Below are 19,484 nucleotides of genomic sequence, written 5' to 3' on the forward strand. Positions count from 1 at the left end.
ATGTGCTTATTTTATTTTATTTTTTTTATTTATTGTTTTATTTATTTGTGGTTCAAAATGTTGACTTTCTTTAGTTTGTCTGAAATTCTGGCTCACACTTCATGTTTACCTGTCTTGGTGAGCACAGAGGCCTTGACATACACAGAGTTCCCGATCAAAGATCGAATGTTGGGGTAAGCACTTTTGATCTCCTCCATGCTCAGTGTAACAGTTCCACCATCAAGCTGCATGAAGAGAAACAGTTATGACAACACATTTAGCAGCTATAAAGGCCATTTAGCCTACCCAGTATGTAAAATTATTAATATAAACTCTTGGCTCAAGCACCTCTTTACAGCCACTATGCTTTATGAAGACATTTGGCAAGGATGCTTCATCAGCAAGCTATTGTCTGTACACAGAGTACGCAAACTTCATACATCAAAGAAATATTTGAAATTTAGTTGAAGCAAAGACTTTGGTGGTTTCTTTGTTTGTTTGGGGGGGGGTTATAAGAACTTTTTTAAGTTCTTATAAATTACTATTTTTGTTCTCCAGCTGCACTCACACCGTATGTTTGAGTCCCATGGCTCTCATCAACTTCCTTTTTAAAACTACTTGCAACTATTTTGCATATAGATAAAAATGACTTAAGCATTGCGGTTTATGGAATAAGCCGGTATGGTCTGAGTCACCCAGCCCTAGTGACCAGTATGTGACCCCACTGAGTTGTCTGCAAATACTTCCCATTTGCTTTCTGAGTCGTAGTAAAACTTGTAAAAGTGCAACACAAACCAAAGACAGAGAATGCTATCTTGAGAGCAGAAGTTGTGTCTTCCAGTTAGCATTACTCTGTTCAGAGTTTCACTACTGCTAGGTGAGTAGGTTTTTGCAGGTGAGCTATTGTCTTTCACATGACCTGCAAGCAACCAAAGCAGTCACACAGAGATTTTTCAAATAGCAGGCCCAGGGGTCACTGGCTGGTCTCCAGGCCCATGTTACTGGGGCTTTAACAACTGATTTCACAGTGAATGCCACCAACCACTCACACCTGATTAAAGCATAGATATGTTATCCTTGCAACAGGTGGTTGCCAGATATGATGCTGCAGGCCTGTGTGACTAAGGCCTAAGTGTTATTAACAGAAGTAGCTGCTAACAGTGTCTCTTTTTGTCACCTTTTTTTTTTTTACTGTCCCAGTATGGTTGTTTAACACCAGAGCTAAACAAAAATAATAGATAAGTAAAAGGAAGCAAATAAGCACATTAATTTTGACATAGATCTGAAATACAGAGGCCAAAATCTACAGCCATAGTAATGTAAACGTTTAGAGTAAACTTACATCTGACACCTGCTTCACTGAAGGTAATCTTATCATTTCTTTATTGAGCTTGACTCCAAACACAACATAAGCTGTCCCCTGGACTGGCTCTCCATACAGGTACCTGAAACACAGTCCTCAAAACAGTTATCCACCAGTCAATGGTGTGTTTATAATACCTATCTAACAGTTCCCAAGCCAAATGAAGCCAACACAGAAAATGCAGTTGCTCTAATGACCTCTTGGACAGACAGTAAAAAACATGGACGTAACGTCTGGGTCAGAAAAACTAAGGCATTGCAGATGAGCCTTAAATATGTATTTTGAAGCCCCAACGTGCTGCTTCAGAGAAAATACAAAGTCCAGAAAATGATGACCATGAATGTTCTTATGGCTAAGAATGTCATTACATTTGTATTTTTAAATTCTAGAGTCTGTTTACAGGGTAGGACATCATTTCTAAGGAAGAGTTTAGAAGAGTTTATACTCAACTCAGCCCAAGATTAAATAAAATAACCTAAAATTCATTGTGATGGAAATAACATTTCATCATTATCATCATCATTTATTTATATAGCACTTTAAAACACACCTGGTAGACCAAAATGCTGTACAATACAAATATAAATATAATAATAGAAAGCAGAAACCAGACATAGCAATAAAATTAATAAAAATGTCAGTTATCCACAGAGTTAAAAGCCAGGGAATAAAAATAGGTTTTTAATAAGGACTTAAAAACTGGAACTGATGAAGCCTGTCTAATATGGAGAGGAAGGTTATTCCAAAGCATCGGCGCTGCGACAGACAACGCTTGGTCTCCTCTAAGTTTCAGCCGTGACTTTGGGACCGAAAGCAACAACTGCTCAGCTGTCCGAAGGGAACGAGTGGGGACACGGGGCTTCAACAAGTCAGACAAATAAACAGGTTTCAATAGCATTGAAAGGCTAGGATTTAGTTAGAGACTAAATATGACCAAAGGATGTCACAAGTAAGAGAGTTTGTTGGTGTGTTTAAGTGTAATAAACAAACCTGGCTGAGATTTCTACTACCAGTTCACTGTCATCCAAGCTAAGGAAGGTCTTCTTGGGTGTTAAGGTAACATTGAAGGCAGGAAGCACTAAAAAAGAAACATTACAATGAATGTGACATTCAGAAAACACAGGGAAAGATATTATTCATTTGATTAGCATAATAACTCCACCTACCATATTTCTTCACCTGAAACTGAGAGGTGAAAGTGTTCTCCTCCCAGTGGTCAAACCTTGCTTTAATAATCCATGTTCCTTCACTATAAGACATAAATGTTGCTCAACACCCAACGCACTGTTCATCCCAACAATGTAAAGGTCAAATAAAATGTCTTTGCTTTTGTTCTTCTCTTTCCTAACTGAGATTCTAACATTCTGCCATGTTGTTCGTCTTGCTGACTCGCTGCACATATTAAGCAGCAAACAGGTACTCTGTGTGCCACCCAGTCAGCATTTGTAAGATACTCTAAAATCTAAACTGGTGCAGGTGGTGGCCTAAAGTAACCATGTGCATGAGATAAAATCATACTGGAATGATGACTTCCTAAAAATTTGATAAGACGACTTAGAAGCCAAGAATCTATCAAACATCTGTGTTAAACTTTCACACAGCTTGTAATATAACGAAATAGTTACCAAATGAGTCGATACTTACTTGACGTATTCAGAGAGTGGAAATGTTTCTGAAAAGATCCCATCAACAGCCCTGGTCCTGGAGACCTGTTTAACCACCACACCATCTGGATTCTATAACACAGAAACTACGTCAGCATTTGAGCTGATACATTCAGTACATGACAGGGTTATCACCAAAATACTGCCAGAATCCAGTTTCTACAAAAGCTACCAAGTTATGTAGCTACAGGACAATCCCTCTTGTACTGTCACATGGATGGTTTTAACATCTTTTGGCACAACCATTTTATATTTCAGCATTCACAAAAAAAAATTTTATATTTGCAATCAATGGTTTGTTCACCTCAATATCTATTTCGATGGAGTTGTTGAAGGCCCTAAAGGTTGGAGAAGACACAAAGGCTCGAAGTCGAACTGGAGACGAAAGGAAAAGAAAGTGGACATTTCTTTTAAATCAGTCAAACAAAATTATTATTTATGATCTTTGCTACTGGAAACGTTTTAGCAACCACTATCACTATCATCTCAAAATAGTCCTTAACAAATACGCTATTTAAGATTCAACCTGAAAACTATCTCGTCTAGTCATGTTATAGTTGTTTTAATTGTTCGCATCTTTATTTTGAAGTTTTCTTTGAAGTTTTAATGAATATCCTCTGTTCTCACCGGTATCTCCTGGGTTGTAGATGGGTTTGTCTGTCTGGATAAAGATGTACCCAGAGTGAAAGGTTACCATCAATAGCCTCTTCTCAACGTGGAAACCTCCAAAGGTCACTTTCAAATTCACCAATTTCTTCTTCTTTTCTTCGCGATTCAGTAAATCAGAGGAAAGCTGCGATGAGATGTGATTGTGATATAGAAGACAGTTACTCTCAAAAGCTGCTCTCAGTCAGTGAATTTTATCAGTATTTTATTTCTAATTTCTTTCATTCACTTTGACTTTAGCATTTATTTCAATTTGAAACAGTTTGGATTACATTCTGTCAACCAGAATGTCAAAGATGATTTTGCTCAGGATCCATTACAGTTGACAGGTTACTACAATGTGTGAAGTACAGAAAGACAGTTATGTTGGCACTGGTTGCCTGTACGGCACAAGGTAGTGAGAACCTAAATTAACTGAGAAGTCAAGGAAGTTCACAAACATTCATATCCAAGACAAGCTGTACAAATTAATCTCGTTCCACAACAAACTGACTCTCAGGGGGACAAATTCTTGGGAATTTTAGGAGGGGCAACGTCTTACCATCGCATTAGCTCACTGGTGCTTTGACTGGATGAGCTAACAATAAATAAATATGAGCGAAGGCGGCTGCATGCAACAATGAGAATGACTTCTTTTTATTTTAAGAAAAAACAATCAACATCTAAGATTTTGCACTTCTCCTTTTGTAACTGTTTGAGGCTATTTAGTGAACATCATATCACAAATAGTTCACACATTTTTCAGATGTAGGTTAGTAGCTTCCGATAAATGACACTTGTGCACGTATCCTCTGTTTGAGTTGAATGGGTAACCTTAAATATGAGCTTGCTGAGTCACCTGTATAGGCTTGAGGGTGCTGAATCCATTTGCCTGATTTAGTGTGACTGAGTCCTGTAATAACGTGACAGCCTCGTTGAAGTTCTGGATCACGATGGAGACAGCAATGGGGTCAGACACACTATCAGCCTGTAAGTAGATGTTCTCATCGCTGTCTGTCCTCAGCACATCTGGAGCCAGCAGAACGAACCTGGAGGAGAGCAACAAAACATGGATTTCAGTAATACTACTGTCACCAGTGGTTCAGTCTTTATTGTGGCTACTGCAGCACCACTGTTATACAATTTCAGCACTCCTATGTTACTCTGGTGAACAATTCTAGCAAAAAACCAATTTCATTTTGAACCGACAAGCCAAAGCATGAAATATGAATATCTAACAGAGTAATAAAATTTAAAAAAAAAACAAAAACAAATAAAGATAGAACACACTTTGGTAAACATAATATACAATTTGGTTTGACTGATGTATTAAGAGAAGGCATTTGGTGAGCATCTGTACCTTGGTGAAGGATTAATTGTTTTCTGTGGTTTTTCTTTCCTACAAATGAAGAGGAAACGTATTAATTTCAGTCATCACATAGTGCTGCTAACTGAGACTCGGATAAAACATATTTTGCACATATAACAATGTACGGCTCATGACACTGCATTTTTCTATTCATCTTCAGTGTGGGAACATTTACTTATGTAATACCAAGTACCATATTTGTTGCATGAGATTTTGTGAGATTTTGAGACGTCTGCATCAGCAGCGGGATTTTTTTCTTAAATAAAAAACCTAATTAAAAATGAATTGTACAAAATTCATTTTAAGAAATAAGATAAGATAAGATAAGATAAGATAAGATAAGATAAGATAAGATAAGATAAGATAAGATAAGATAAGATAAACCTTTATTAGTCCCACAGGTGGGAAATTGTTTGGTCACGGCAGAAAGTACAAGTTTAAGATCAGTAAAAGTTAAGAAAAGCACAATAGAATAGGATAAGAAAAAATAGAATAACACACTATACAACAAGAATAAAATACTTTATACAATAGAATAAAGTGCTCTACAAAATAGAATAAAATTCTTTGTCATAGTAGGAAAAACTGTACTTGGTAATATTGCAAATCAGTTACAATTGTGTATGGGATGTGTGTGTGTGTGTGTGTCAGCACATGTGCTCATCTGCAGAAACCATGTTATAAATAAACTGCACAAAACATATGCCACATGCAGCAAATATGATACAAATTTAAACTGATATACAGTATTTCATTTCTTCTTCTTCTTTAAATGTCACCAGGTTCAATAAACTCTTTTCAAACAATGCAAATTTTTGGCAATTATTTCAGACTGGCTTAACAGGGTTACAATTAAAACGGAGAGGGGATAATGACATGCAAGTTGCAATAACAAATGTAAAAAACAAATGAATAAGAAACAGCATGCCTTAATGATATTTTTAAAAGGGACATAAGAAATTCTCAATCATTATAGCAGAAAAGGCCACACAAAACCATGATGAGAATATGTTTGATAAGGAAATGAGAGCAAATATCCAAAGATTGAGGGTAATAAATATGAATTGATATTTTAAAATACATGTTAAAGAAAAACAGTGAATCAACACATCTTAATTTCTTAACTTATTCCTTTTTTTAGTTTATGCATATTTTGCTTTCTGTTAGGCCGAATCCATCAAAGGTTACTTACTCATGAAGATGCCAGTATCGGTCAATTGGTACAAATCTGGGGATGAGATTCAAAAACAATAACTGAAGCTACCAGAGGCTTAACCTTGTCTGTACTATATGATTCTTGCTCACAGACCTCCTGTGTAAGCATGTTTGTGCACACACATACATACCTGTCCCTCCATGGATGCCTGTAAAGATCACAGCACGATTATTATACAAAACCTCAAAGATGTAATGTCCAACACACAGCAGGTACTGAGTAAGTAAAGCCTCTTACCTCCTAGAATGGTCAAATTGTCCATTTGAGTTGCAGAAAAGTACAAGGAATAAAATGTTGTGTAGCTTCAGTCGAACCATAACGATTGTCTTGGAGTTTCTGTGGACTATGGCTACCAGTCAGTCACCTAATTTGAGAGACCCAAAAACTACTGTAGTCAATAGAAAGGGGAGGGATGTAGCTGCTGATCAATAAAACAAACTATAGACTTGTTTGGCAAAGAATGATGGGGAGGTCTTAACCAGGGCAAAGGGTCATTTTGTTTTTAGTTCACTTATTTTACTTACTAACATGACGAATGAAGCTCAGCTGGAAGTTGCAGTAGCACAAACCGTGCATTTCATTGTCAACTGAATGTGCACGCAGCAGTCATGTGGTAATGAAGAAAATGTGTAAAGTTGTTGTATTATTTGTGACTGACACAGCACTGGCTTGGCTTTCTTGTTATCTGTGTCTGTTTTTTTCAAGCAACTGGTGGGTGGACCTGACCCAGTTTCAGATTTTGGCCCCATTGGGATCACCCATTTAAGCTGCATGCAGATGTCACATATCAACTCCTATCAGGTTTAAACTCAATGAAGAACCCAAATCACAGGCTCATCTGGTGGGCTTTCTTTCAGTCTGGCAATTTGGACATTCAGCATATCAAAGATAATGTCATGGCAGATGCTTTGTCCCGTGTCCCTCAGGCATTTGTCACAGCTGTATCATTAATATGCTTTGTACTAGTTCCTCTTCAGTATTCCTTCCTCTGCTAGGATCCAAGACAGCTGAGTCTGGAGATGGAAGCGGTTTGAGCATATATCAACATGCTTGGCAGTGAGATTGATTATGAATAAAAAATCTGTAAAATGCATAGGTTACATGTGTTAGGTTTATTTATAATGTCAATACAGGGAGTGCAGAATTATTAGGCAAATGAGTATTTTGTCCACATCATCCTCTCCATGCATGTTGTCTTACTCCAAGCTGTATAGGCTCGAAAGCCTACTACCAATTAAGCATATTAGTGTGATGTGCATCTCTGTAATGAGAAGGGGTGTGGTCTAATGACATCAACACCCTATGGTGTGCATAATTATTAGGCAACGTCCTTTCCTTTGGCAAAATGGGTCAAAAGAAGGACTTGACAGGCTCAGAAAAGTCAAAAATAGTGAGATATCTTGCAGAGGGATGCAGCAGTCTCAAAATTGCAAAGCTTCTGAAGTATGATCATCGAACAATCAAGCGTTTCATTCAAAATAGTCAACAGGGTCGCAAGAAGCGTGTGGAAAAAACCAAGGAGCAAAATAACTGCCCATGAACTGAGAAAAGTCAAGCGTGCAGCTGCCAAGATGCCACTTGCCACCAGTTTGGCCATATTTCAGAGCTGCAACATCACTGGAGTGCCCAAAAGCACAAGGTGTGCAATACTCAGAGACATGGCCAAGGTAAGAAAGGCTGAAAGACGACCACCACTGAACAAGACACACAAGCTGAAACGTCAAGACTGGGCCAAGAAATATCTCAAGACTGGTTTTTCTAAGGTTTTATGGACTGATGAAATGAGAGTGAGTCTTGATGGGCCAGATGGATGGGCCCGTGGCTGGATTGGTAAAGGGCAGAGAGCTCCAGTCCGACTCAGACGCCAGCAAGGTGGAGGTGGAGTACTGGTTTGGGCTGGTATCATCAAAGATGAGCTTGTGGGGCCTTTTCGGGTTGAGGATGGAGTCAAGCTCAACTCCCAGTCCTACTGCCAGTTTCTGGAAGACACCTTCTTCAAGCAGTGGTACAGGAAGAAGTCTGCATCCTTCAAGAAAAACATGATTTTCATGCAGGACAATGCTCCATCACACGCGTCCAAGTACTCCACAGCGTGGCTGGCAAGAAAGGGTATAAAAGAAGAAAAACTAATGACATGGCCTCCTTGTTCACCTGATCTGAACCCCATTGAGAACCTGTGGTCCATCATCAAATGTGAGATTTACAAGGAGGGAAAACAGTACACCTCTCTGAACAGTGTCTGGGAGGCTGTGGTTGCTGCTGCACGCAATGTTGATGGTGAACAGATCAAAACACTGACAGAATCCATGGATGGCAGGCTTTTGAGTGTCCTTGCAAAGAAAGGTGGCTATATTGGTGGCTGATTTGTTTTTGTTTTGTTTTTGAATGTCAGAAATGTATATTTGTGAATGTGGAGATGTTATATTGGTTTCACTGGTAAAAATAAATAATTGAAATGGGTATATATTTGTTTTTTGTTAAGTTGCCTAATAATTATGCACAGTAATAGTCACCTGCACACACAGATATCCCCCTAAAATAGCTAAAACTAAAAACTACTTCCAAAAACATTCAGCTTTGATATTAATGAGTTTTTTGGGTTCATTGAGAACATGGTTGTTGTTCAATAATAGAATTATTCCTCAAAAATACAACTTGCCTAATAATTCTGCACTCCCTGTAGTTGTCCAGGTTTGTAGGAACTGTTTTATGGAAATGAGCAGGTCAGGCTAAGACGCTCTATAAAGAAGCCCTGCCAGGGCCTCCTTTCTTTTCCTAATGGGTGCTGCTTGGTTAACAAAGCATTTTGGTTTTTGGTGTTGGCACATGCTCACTCATACACCAACGCTTTCAGACATGGCATGCATATGCTGACAATTACTCAAGCTTTTTTTTTAAGTTTCTTTATTTCATGAAAGTATTTAACAACCTCCCAAGTCTACATATGGTCTCACACCTCATTGACATATACTTTGAATCTGCTGCTAAGGGTTTTTTTTACACTGCTGTAATTGCAGCTACTAGAGCAGCAAACTGATCTGGGTGTTTATCACCAAAGATAAATCAATAAAATTAATTGCTTTTCAATCTGGCAATAAACTACAGGGAAATCCCCAGCGCCTACATTAACCTTTAATGTTGAAATGTATCCACTTTAAAGCTTCAGAGCGCCAATGTGCAGCTGTCACTTTAAAAATAAACTCCCAATACTGAGAATTAGCGATAAAATAATGATCTACAAATAATTACTTTCCACTTTGCAGGTTAAATCCTAAGAGCAATGATTTTCTGCAGTATTCATTTCCTATGTTATTGCAACAGTGTTCTGTTTCTTATATTCTTTATTCATTTGTAATCCCTGTTTCATCATCATCTGATAACATCAACGATTGGAGTAGGCAGCGCTCATAGAGATCATTTTGTGCCCCTTTTTGTGTGAGTGCACACAAAGTCTGAATCAGAAAACCTGGCTGGTAACCACACTTGTGACTGTGATTATCTTCAGCTGGGATTTGTAAAGCCAGCCGAAGTCAAAGGACCGGCTGTGTTGAAGCTCCTTTGCAGTAAACCCCTCAGGCCTGTGATAAAAATGAACTTTGCATCTGGTACAAGTTATTCTACTGTGGATGGATAATTTCAACACTTTGAGCCAACATACTGAACTAAAATTTAAACAAAAATGCAGCAATACTAGATGAAGCAGTTGACATTTAATTTTACAAGCTTTTTGGCTGTTTTATTACTGGGACACATGTTTGGGAATCTGAGGGATGTAGATTAGATAACCAAATACCATATGCTGGGTCAAGTTCTAAACATTTTTTCCAACACATTCACACATGACACTGTAATCTGCAGGCCACACAGATCTTAAAGATGAATGCAGCACTATTACTTCAGCAGATAAAAGAAGCATATGTTAGACGTCTGCAGCTGTGACAAATATCTACAGTTTGTTTTTATCTCCATTTTTCTTGTGACTCTTCACTGAAAACACAAAGTGTCCCATTTATCATTCAGTCTCACTGTCCAGACTCTGAATCCGAGTCACTGTAGTCTGCCACCAGAGATGTGACTCCTCCTGAGCATTTACTCCGGTCCTCCACCTTTCCATTTGTCAGTTTTTTGTCTGCTTCCTCTGTAGGTCTGATATGTACTTCCTTGAAACCATCACCATTTGTCTCATTCTGAACCATTTGTTCCGATACTATACATGGGGTTTCCACTGTGGGTGTGGCCAATGAAATGTCCCCATCGCTTGTGCTGACATCATGGTGTGACTTTCTGCGGGTGATGGTGGCACACTGTTCAGTCTTGTTTCCAGACTGTGATGTCCGTTTGCGGATTAAAGGACTGTGTGAGGAACCCAGGGCTTTGGCCACAGCTATTTCTTTCCCTTGGAGTCCAAGCTTATGGAGCAGGCTGCCTGCAGCACCACCTGGTGGTGTTGACGCAGAGTTAAACCATGAACGAGAGGCGATCTCCTTCCTTTTGCTCTGCTGTTTGTCCTCATATGCTAATCGGAAATGAGGAGAAAATGATGCAGAAATTGTAAAGGATTTCAGACATTTTCAAAGTGAGACGGTAAATAATTCACTATACGCTCTTTAAATTTATATACTTGTGACAAAATATGTTGCTTACAGTCAGGTGCCTGGTAGGTAAGTAGTGCTGCCAGTTTCTTATCCTCCTCCTTCTCTGGTAACAGTGGGATGGATAAGTTGGTTCTCATCCTCACCGCATTATCCTTCTCCTCCTGATCAGCCAGAACTTTCTTCTCTTCCTATACAGCCAAGCAACACGACAAGGAAGACATTGTATGAAACTTTTAATTTTGTCATTAAAATCCAGAGCTTGAAGGAAAATTTGAAAACAAAATCCAGTCACACAGGCCTAGAGACTAGGTAGTAGCTGCCTGGCAACCACCAAATACAGGAATGTGTATTCCCTGACCAGCTGAGAGTACTATAGGTTGACTCCTGTTGGTCTGTGCAACACCGTACACTTCAAACAAGTGTAAGCTGTTGCACTGAAAACCTGTCTGTGATTACTTCAGTCAGTAGCAGATTGCCACAGTCAGCCATGGTTTATAGGAAAGGCGCAGACTTATGTATAAGCATTCGCCAACTAGCAGTAGTAAAACACCCCAAAGTGTCATGCAAACTGGAAATGAAGCTTGTTTACCTTTACAGTAAAAGTTGTGTCCTTTGAAACATGCTGGCTTCAGCAGTGGGGCACAAATTTTGTTTTAACAATGAAAACTGTCAATTTTAAAGTTCTGTGGGACAGTGGGCAATCCTACAAACTATGAGCACTAAAGTTTGTACAGCACCCGCTTTCTGGACAACTTTACAGTGACAGCCAGAAACCCACAGCAACCAGCCAGAGAACGAACATTTTGGTCCTGATGTCCAGAGGCTGCCTGGTGGGGTCGCTGACAGACGTCTAGGCCCGTGATAACACAAAGGTATGTAAAAGGATGAGTAAAAGACTATTACAGAGAGTGTTGAGGAAAATGCAGTTACATGCATATTTTATTTTCACTAGCAGTAGTTTAGGTCTTTAATGTGAATATCAGTTCACAGACACGTGACTAAAATAAATGAAGAAAATGCTTGATTTTTTTGAAAACACACAAAAGAAAATATGAAAAGTGCCGCTGTAGGGGGCAACAAGATTTAGCTTTTCATTTGAAACATGCTATATTCTATGCATTATAAATTAACACAGCAGACATTAAAGTTTTACTGGCATGTGTTGTATTTTTCTTTTGAAATGTGTAATGACTGAGTGAAAATATAATAATAATTTACAATGGTGTACTTTATTTTATAATGTCTTAATGTTTTCTGCAAGCAAAGGGTGTCATTCCAGCCACCGACCTTAATTTTAGGCCTGAGTGAAACATTTAGAAAATGTTACTTCTGAATGTCTAAGCAAATGAGAAAAGTAGTATTACTGCAATGGCCAAAAGGATGTCAATATCTTACTCTGAATTTCCTACGGAGGGTGCTGTTGAGCTGGAAGTCATCCTTCTTCCCGGCCTGATAATCCTGGATCTCTGACAGAGACGGCAGAGCCTTTTTTAGCTTCTCCTTGTCTTTCCCACCGTGGTCCAGTTTGTACATGGCATCCGTCTCCAGCTTCTCCTTCTCTGCCCGCTCTGTCCAAAGAGGAACAAGGAAAGTTACATTGTATCGAGTAGCAACAAACAAGCACTTTTTTTGTAAAAATGACATCAGATTACATCAAGTATTCAAACAACCATTTGTGGAGATGTCTTTTGATGTGATATGTGCTGTCTATATGATTCTGTCCAACACAGAAAAATGATTATTTTGTGCATAATATTTACACACAGTGCAGGTAAGAGCACTGACCAAACCATTTATTTGTTTGTAAAAGCCACAACTGTGTTACCTGTAGTGAGAATCTGTTCATTCTCAGCCATGTCCCAGCGCTCCTCCTTCCTGCGAGCCCCGCTTACTATGACATAGTCACAAGTGGCTGGATCTGTCTGCATCTCAATGTAGTTCACACAGAGATGGCACTTCATCCGAAATCTGGTTAAGGAAACAAGATTTTAATTCGAGGACAGCTTCAAGATGAATTTTACTGTGATACTGTAAAGTGCAGCATACAAACACACACGTTTATAGTTCTGATTTAAAGTTTGCACAACAGCAAAAGCTTTTTCTTTTAACAGCTGACCTGATCCCCCGTTTACCTGTAAATTGGCGTGGTGTAATAGTTCCCCACTTTCTTCTTCTCCGCGTTGTACCGAACCCCTGTGCAAACAACACATCAGTGTTGTGGAAATGAAAAGCAGGACTGATTGTACCTCAAAAAAAATGATACAATCTTATCATTCATTCATTCCAAACTTACCCATGCCAATGTGATTTTTGCAGCCATCACACCAGATGTTGTAAGGCATCTCAAACCTTGATGGAACCAAAATAGATCATTAAAACATGTAATTTGGGTGAGTTTTAAAGAAAAACCCTTATATACAAAAGCTCCAGGTTCTGTTCAATGTTTCTGCCATTAAAAGGAAACGCTTTATTTTAATAGATTCACCATTTGGCTATTTTCTGTAATTTAACACAAAAATGATAATAAGTTATTATAAAACAATAAAACTAAATCCATACAATTCTAGACAGAAAAAAGCTAAAGCTGGAGAAAAAGCCAAACAAAAATGAATACTAATCAAAAACACACAAAACTCTAATAACTATATAATACACATATACACGTACATGTATCATTTTTCTTATTTTTAATCATATGGTGATGGTGGTGGTAGAATATCATTCATGAAGCCACAGCTATACTGTGGCGTCTGTCATTTGAATGTACAAATATTTTTGTGGACGGTAACTCATACAAGACTGAAAATGTAATAATTTCCCATCTCCGGCCTCAGTTCATTACTACTCTACAAGTGTGCACTAACCTGATAATGAGGATGCCCTGGGACAGTTTCCGGGCTCTCTCACGCAGGGCGTGGGTCTTATGGTAGCCGTTGAGGGATCCATGCTAAAGATAACGAATGGTAAAAATGTAAGCCGTGCAAAAAAGTAAAATTAAAACAACTGACACCCATAAAGTTTGTGTGATCTAACATACCTTGGCCGGATCAAAATCTGGAGGATAATACTTGTTTGTTCCCTTTCTTTCACCCTGTCAAGAAAACAATGCAGAAGACTTTATTAATAAAGAATACAAACTATTATTCTTTAGCTAGTATTTCCAATTGTGTGCATCCCTGGAAACAGCTGAATTAAAGCTTACCATTGTGACAACTGGAACGCTGCCCCAGGAGTGAACTCACTCCTTTTCACCTGACAAAAAAAGAAGGTCAGTCATTGACACCACACTGTAACAGTAAGGTTAATGTACCTTTCATTGTAGCAATTTAAGCGCCCTCCTTAATTATTTTTAAGAATATTTGAAAAGTATCCTGTAAGTTAGGAAACATACTGATTTCGCAAGGAACACATAGCTTTGCATATGTTATCATAGTTTCACTCCCCGAGTATCTTCTAAACCACAGACAGCATAAAACACCGCACCTCGCTACCTAATATTTCAAAAGCTGGTGAAACTGATTTCATCTGAAAGCACGTTGAAACAAATAGCCCAGTAATCTTTTAACAAACAGCTAAAGACAAAATGAAGCTCTGATTCGGATGTATAACAAAAGAAACCAACTGTCTTCGAAGCGCAAAACGTCGAAATTAGTTTGTTAAAGAGCACGTGAACACTGAAAGCATTTCTGTTACACTAGTGTCGTGTACATTAAACACTATATCAAAAGGTATTTTGACAAATTGCTGGAGAGGATGAGCTATCGCAAGCTGGCCGAAGGCTACGTAGCCTTAGCAAAGCTAGCTTGCTACTTAATGTTAGCGCCTGCTACTAGCGTGAATGAGAAGAACGTGAACACAAAAACATCCATAAATAAAAAATCACTGCAGTGACATTTGAAAGATCCAACAGCTGTGATTACTCGTGGACGAAAATCTAAGGTATACTCACAAACAACCTTGGAACTGCCGTTTGTACTGCTGCTGCACAACAACAACATCAGAGGGTTGATGGGTAATGAAGACGTAATTTCCTGGCATCGGAAGTGGCGTCACGTCGAAAAGCCCTCTGGGAAGCGCCGGTATCGGGAGAAAAAACGTGTTTTTGAGCGAGCTAAAAACAATTCGCCTGTCAATGCCGCAGAAATGGAAGCGAAAGTGGACTCATACAAACGTTATATCTGTTCGTTTAGCGGCTGCTCGGCTGCCTACAACAAACAGTGGAAACTGGACGCTCACTTGTGTAAGCACACGGGGGTGAAGCCGTACTCGTGCGAGCGCGACGGCTGCAGTAAGGCGTTCTGTAGTAAGTACCACCTAGCGAGGCACGAGCTCAGTCACAGCGGAGAGAAGCCTTTCCGGTGCACCGTGGACGGCTGCGCGGAGGCCTTCACCACCAACGCAAACCGGGCCCGACACATCGGCCGCATCCACTGCCTGGAGCCGAGGAAATACGTCTGCAGGTTTGAGGGCTGCGGCCTCGAGTTCAAGAAGAACAAACAGCTCAAATCTCACATGTGTGAGCAGCACACTCAGCTGCCCCCTTATCAGTGCACTTATGAAGGCTGCCAGATGCGATTCAGCTTCCCCAGCAAACTGAAGCGTCACGAGAAGGTCCACAGAGGGTACCCCTGCAAAGAGGAGAGCTGTGTCTTCACGGGGAAGACCTGGACCGAGTACCTGAAGCACAGGAAGGAGCAGCATAGAGTCACCCTGAAGTGTGAGCAGTGTAGCCGAGTGTTCAGGGACACCTGGTTTCTGCAGCAGCATCAGCACATCCACTCTGAAATGAGAGTGGTCCTCAAATGTCCCAGGGATACCTGTGACAGGTCGTTCACCACTGCCTTCAACCTGCAGAGCCACATCAGCTCCTTCCACGAGGAGCACCGACCCTTCGTCTGCACCCATGCCGGCTGTGGGAAGACGTTCGCCATGAACCAGAGCCTCCAGCGTCACAGCGTCGTCCACGACCCACAGAGGAAGAAGCTGAAGAAGCCAAGAGCCAAAAGATCTCTTGCTTCGAGGTTAAGCGGTTACTGTGAAACAAAGAGAGTGGTCTACAAAATGCAACCCGAACATGCAGCGCATAGACAGTCTTCACAAGAGAAAGCTGACCAGCCTGGCCCTTTTGAGCTGGTGTCTCTCCTACAGGACGCATCCTTGCTGTGCAGCCCTGCTGTGGACAGGCAGGGACTTACAAACACCCTGGCTACACCATTATCAGTGTAGCGTCAAATGAAGAGGAGCACCCCAGTTTTGTGTGGACAGCAGGCACTTTTAACAGAGCATTTATAATATATATTATTTGTGACATGGTTGTTGGGAGTCTTGGTGTTGAACACTGGTCATTGGTTGATTCATTATAATTTACAGTCTTTCTGAAAGGGAATTCAGAATGAAGAAGTGGAACGTGATCCTGGTTGTCTGTCCTCTGGGTTATGTCCGCTGCAGTGTTTCATTGTAGAAAAACATTACACTGTTTTGTTTTTCCCCAGAGCCATTCAGTTATTTATGTTTGGTGTTTGTATTTAAGAAAATATATTTTTTTTACTGTATAAAACTTGAAAAAATGTGATGGGTGTTTTGTTACTACATAATGACAGTATTTCAATAAAACCTGTGGAATGTATTTGTTTTTCTTGAGTGCTCTTATATGTTCATTTAAATAAGTGGGTCATAATATAACCTGTCCAGGAGTTCAGTACAACTAAAATGCAGAGCTCGGTGTTGACATTTATCTGTTGGTAATTCAAGTCTTAAGACTAATAATAAAACAGTCTTCAAATCCTTTGAACTCAGGGTTCGTACGGGTGCTTGAAATCCTTGAAAATGCTTGAATTTCAATGTTGTCTTTTCAAGGTTTGAAAAGTGCTTGAATTTCAGATGTGGTGGAAAAATGTGCCGTGTTGACCAATCAAAAATGATATGGCAACATGTGGCATCTGGTTGTTTGGGAAGAGGGGGAAGTTTTAGGAGTGACCGGCGAGAGAGAGAGAGAGAGCAAGAGTTTTGAAACCTGAGAGATTTGTGACGTTTACCGTGTTTGGAGTCTCTTTTAGTGTGTTGTCTTGTGTGGTTAGTGTGTAGTGTAGTCGTCGTTTTGTTTTGTGTGTCAGTTCTACTAGTGAACGTCACAGTTGCTGCCTTAAAGCCACCAAAGGCAGATTGCAGTGTAAACGCTGAGTGACACACCTGCTGTCAGACCTGCAGGTTTATCCCTGTGCTGTTCTCATCTGTGTTATAGTGGACACAGACTATTTTTTGGAGTTGCATAAATAATTTGTGTGCCTTCTTCTTTGATGTAGAACACCTGATTGTTCTGTAAATAGTTTTAAATGGTTATATAAAAAACGTCTGAGCCTTGGCTGCATTTTTAGGTAAATAGTACCATATAACTTTGTTGTTTGCAAAACTTGTGCACATTTTTAAAAAATGTACAGTTTCTATTTGCATTTCAAGTTATGAAAATGATTCGTTAAACATGCTTGTGGTTTTTACAGTCAAAAATATCACTTTCTACTCATGTTTTATGCACAATATTTACATATTTACAGTATGTCAAAATGAGTAAATAACAGATTGGCAAGATAAACAGTTTTTAAAGGTGAAACATAGAGGCCAAAAGTAGTCAGAAACGGCCAATTATTCCCTGGACCCCAGAGGGTTAGACGCTAAAAGCAAAGTTGTCACCAAGTACTTTTTATATTTGTGTGTATTGCAGCTTTTTTGAGTATTAACTTGGTGCCTTTGGGTGAAATAATGGTAATATGAGGGACCGATCCATATGGTCACAAAGAATAGCCACTTGTTTCTGTGCTACCAAAGTTTCATTCAAACTGTTTATCGTCAGCACCGACACATTAAACTACTTAAACATTATAAATGTCTTCAAGCTCACACTGAGGCCTGTGGGGCACTATCAGCCGCTCAGACAGTTCACACATTTATGTGTGTTTGTATATGAATATTTCATACTTTAAGGCTGCCTGTTTATTTAAGGGAGATGAACAAAATACATTAGAATTCTACATAATAATATGACAGATGATAAATTCAATAGATTTTAAGTAGATGCTTGTGCATTCTTAAAGTCTTATATGTTGAATTGAACTATGTGATGTGTTCAAAGCCTCCCAGTCAGTGCTGTTCTCCATGCCTGTCTGACTGTACATGATGTTATTAGCACAAACACTTTAAAGGTGATCATTTAGGACTTCAGCAATAATACAGACAGCAATGTAGTTAGCAATAAAACAGTTTTATTGGGAATTAACTTAAAAAACAAACAAACATCTGTCTCCTATTTTCTGTCACACAGGAAAGAATTTCTCATCAATATCTGATGAGAAGACTTATTTATTTCTCTTTGGGGGGGTTTTCAACAGGAGAAGAATATCTAACAAGTTGATTTGTTCACATCTTAATTTTTAAGTGAAATGTGCATTTTGAGTTTATACACTATGTATATAAGGCGCCCGTCCTTTTGCAGTATTTTTGTGTGGTGTGTTTTTCTGTCTTAACAAAAGGGGATCAAAGGTATTTAAGTTCACCTGGGATGATTTGTTTTAATTTTCACATGGTCTTACAGAAGTGATGCGAATTGAAACATGCACTTTTTTGAAGGGGGGGGGGGGGGGTGCTGGAAAAAAGCTTGAAAAGGGACCTTGAAAGTGCTTAAATATGTACTTGAATTTCACCCTGTGAACTGCAGCATAATCTAAAACACTAAATTTTTCACAGTGATGATAACAGTGGTATTTATTTGGAAATAATGTCTTGCTGTTTAGCATTTTTGTTCACATCCCAGTCTTTAAAGAGTTTAGGAATGAAAACGAAACTTTCACCCTGACACTACATGGCTAAACATAACAATAAAAACATCTGGACACGCCTGTCTATAAAATACAATAAATGAATTATATTCCGTTTTGCTTTAGAAGTGTTTCTAAGTTTCAGTTGTGTGCAGGTATCCCAGAAGTCTTAAAAATATATTAATTACATCTAATAATAAAAAGCCTTGAGTACTAATTTGTTTAAAAGGCTTTGCATCGTGATGCAACTTTGGTGCTCTACAGTTCCAGCTTTTTTTTCTATGTGAAAACCGATTACATTCTCTAACTTCAAAGTCTAAAAACCAGCTTAAAGATGGTAAAGTGCCACAGAAAAGGCCTTGAGGATGATGAAGATCTTGCTCACCGACCTGAATGTCAGTCTGCAGAAACAGAAGAAGCGAGATTAACAATAAATTGAGAAAATCTCTGAAGTCGGTCTCTGTATTTTTAAGGTGTTTTAGAGTCAGACTCAGACAACAGCATAATAATATGGACAACTTTGGTATGTTGGTATTCAAAGGGGTCTTCAGTTGAACTTTTGGCTACTAATAGACACCCTGAAAATGTTGAAAAACAGCAGTATCCTACACCCTGTGTTCAGTATGAACTTTATCTCACCCCATTCATCACGTTTGGGAAAACTGGATGAGTGTTTGGACAGGAGCAAGATATCTGCAGCCAGGTTCCAAAATCTAAGAGCAGATTAATGCCAATGATAATGGAACTGCCTGCCTGTCTTATCACGTACAGGTGAAATGTCACTGTGTCATCATGGTCTAGGAGTTTTCAGCTGATGCCAACAACCTTGCACAGCCTCAATCACA

The 19,484-nt window shown here is 39.2% G+C and overlaps 3 protein-coding genes across 4 annotated transcripts in view; 1 reads left to right on the forward strand and 2 right to left on the reverse strand.

Moving 5' to 3' along the window:
• The window catches only part of c3b.1 (complement component c3b, tandem duplicate 1), a 32,861-nt gene extending 26,255 nt beyond the window's left edge, over positions 1-6,606 (reverse strand). Inside the window, exons 1-12 of the mRNA XM_012915780.4 lie at positions 6,474-6,606; positions 6,367-6,384; positions 6,213-6,248; positions 5,012-5,050; positions 4,511-4,700; positions 3,634-3,799; positions 3,311-3,381; positions 2,987-3,078; positions 2,509-2,591; positions 2,333-2,420; positions 1,322-1,424; positions 110-224 (exon numbers count right to left, since the gene is read on the reverse strand). Of these exons, the coding sequence (XP_012771234.3) occupies positions 110-224; positions 1,322-1,424; positions 2,333-2,420; positions 2,509-2,591; positions 2,987-3,078; positions 3,311-3,381; positions 3,634-3,799; positions 4,511-4,700; positions 5,012-5,050; positions 6,213-6,248; positions 6,367-6,384; positions 6,474-6,553 (1,081 nt within the window). The 5' untranslated portion in view covers positions 6,554-6,606. The remainder of the gene's footprint in view (positions 1-109; positions 225-1,321; positions 1,425-2,332; positions 2,421-2,508; positions 2,592-2,986; positions 3,079-3,310; positions 3,382-3,633; positions 3,800-4,510; positions 4,701-5,011; positions 5,051-6,212; positions 6,249-6,366; positions 6,385-6,473) is intronic.
• Positions 6,607-9,559: 2,953 nt separating this feature from the next.
• On the reverse strand, positions 9,560-14,904 carry yju2b (YJU2 splicing factor homolog B). 2 transcript variants are annotated; one of them, XM_076884621.1, is made up of 10 exons: positions 14,788-14,904; positions 14,034-14,083; positions 13,869-13,922; positions 13,696-13,778; positions 13,125-13,180; positions 12,964-13,024; positions 12,657-12,799; positions 12,227-12,399; positions 10,881-11,019; positions 9,560-10,752 (listed from the first exon to the last, which is right to left on the reverse strand). In XM_076884621.1, the coding sequence occupies exons 2-10, from the start codon at positions 14,034-14,036 to the stop codon at positions 10,259-10,261; spliced, it is 1,206 nt and encodes a 401-aa protein (XP_076740736.1). In that variant the 5' UTR covers positions 14,037-14,083; positions 14,788-14,904; the 3' UTR covers positions 9,560-10,258. The 2 variants fall into 2 exon arrangements, with proteins under 2 accessions (XP_076740736.1, XP_004574486.1); XM_004574429.2 differs by having other exon boundaries at positions 14,781-14,904.
• Positions 14,825-16,457, forward strand: LOC101483560 (transcription factor IIIA). The gene has a single exon (XM_004574428.5). The coding sequence runs from the start codon at positions 14,840-14,842 to the stop codon at positions 16,055-16,057; it is 1,218 nt and encodes a 405-aa protein (XP_004574485.1). The 5' UTR covers positions 14,825-14,839; the 3' UTR covers positions 16,058-16,457.
• The last annotated feature ends 3,027 nt before the right edge of the window (positions 16,458-19,484 follow it).

Source organism: Maylandia zebra, linkage group LG6 (genome assembly GCF_041146795.1).
Source record: "Maylandia zebra isolate NMK-2024a linkage group LG6, Mzebra_GT3a, whole genome shotgun sequence".
NCBI classification, from domain to species: domain Eukaryota; kingdom Metazoa; phylum Chordata; class Actinopteri; order Cichliformes; family Cichlidae; genus Maylandia; species Maylandia zebra.

Coding starts and splice junctions, on each gene's coding strand:
- yju2b (XM_076884621.1), bottom strand. Junction 13,025..13,124: donor CAAAAATCACATTGGCATGG/GTAAGTTTGGAA, acceptor TTGTTTGCACAG/GGGTTCGGTACAACGCGGAG. Junction 10,753..10,880: donor TACCTACCAGGCACCTGACT/GTAAGCAACATA, acceptor ATTTCCGATTAG/CATATGAGGACAAACAGCAG.
- LOC101483560 (XM_004574428.5), top strand. CDS start 14,840: ATGGGTAATGAAGACGTAATTTCCTGGCATCGGAAGTGGCGTCACGTC.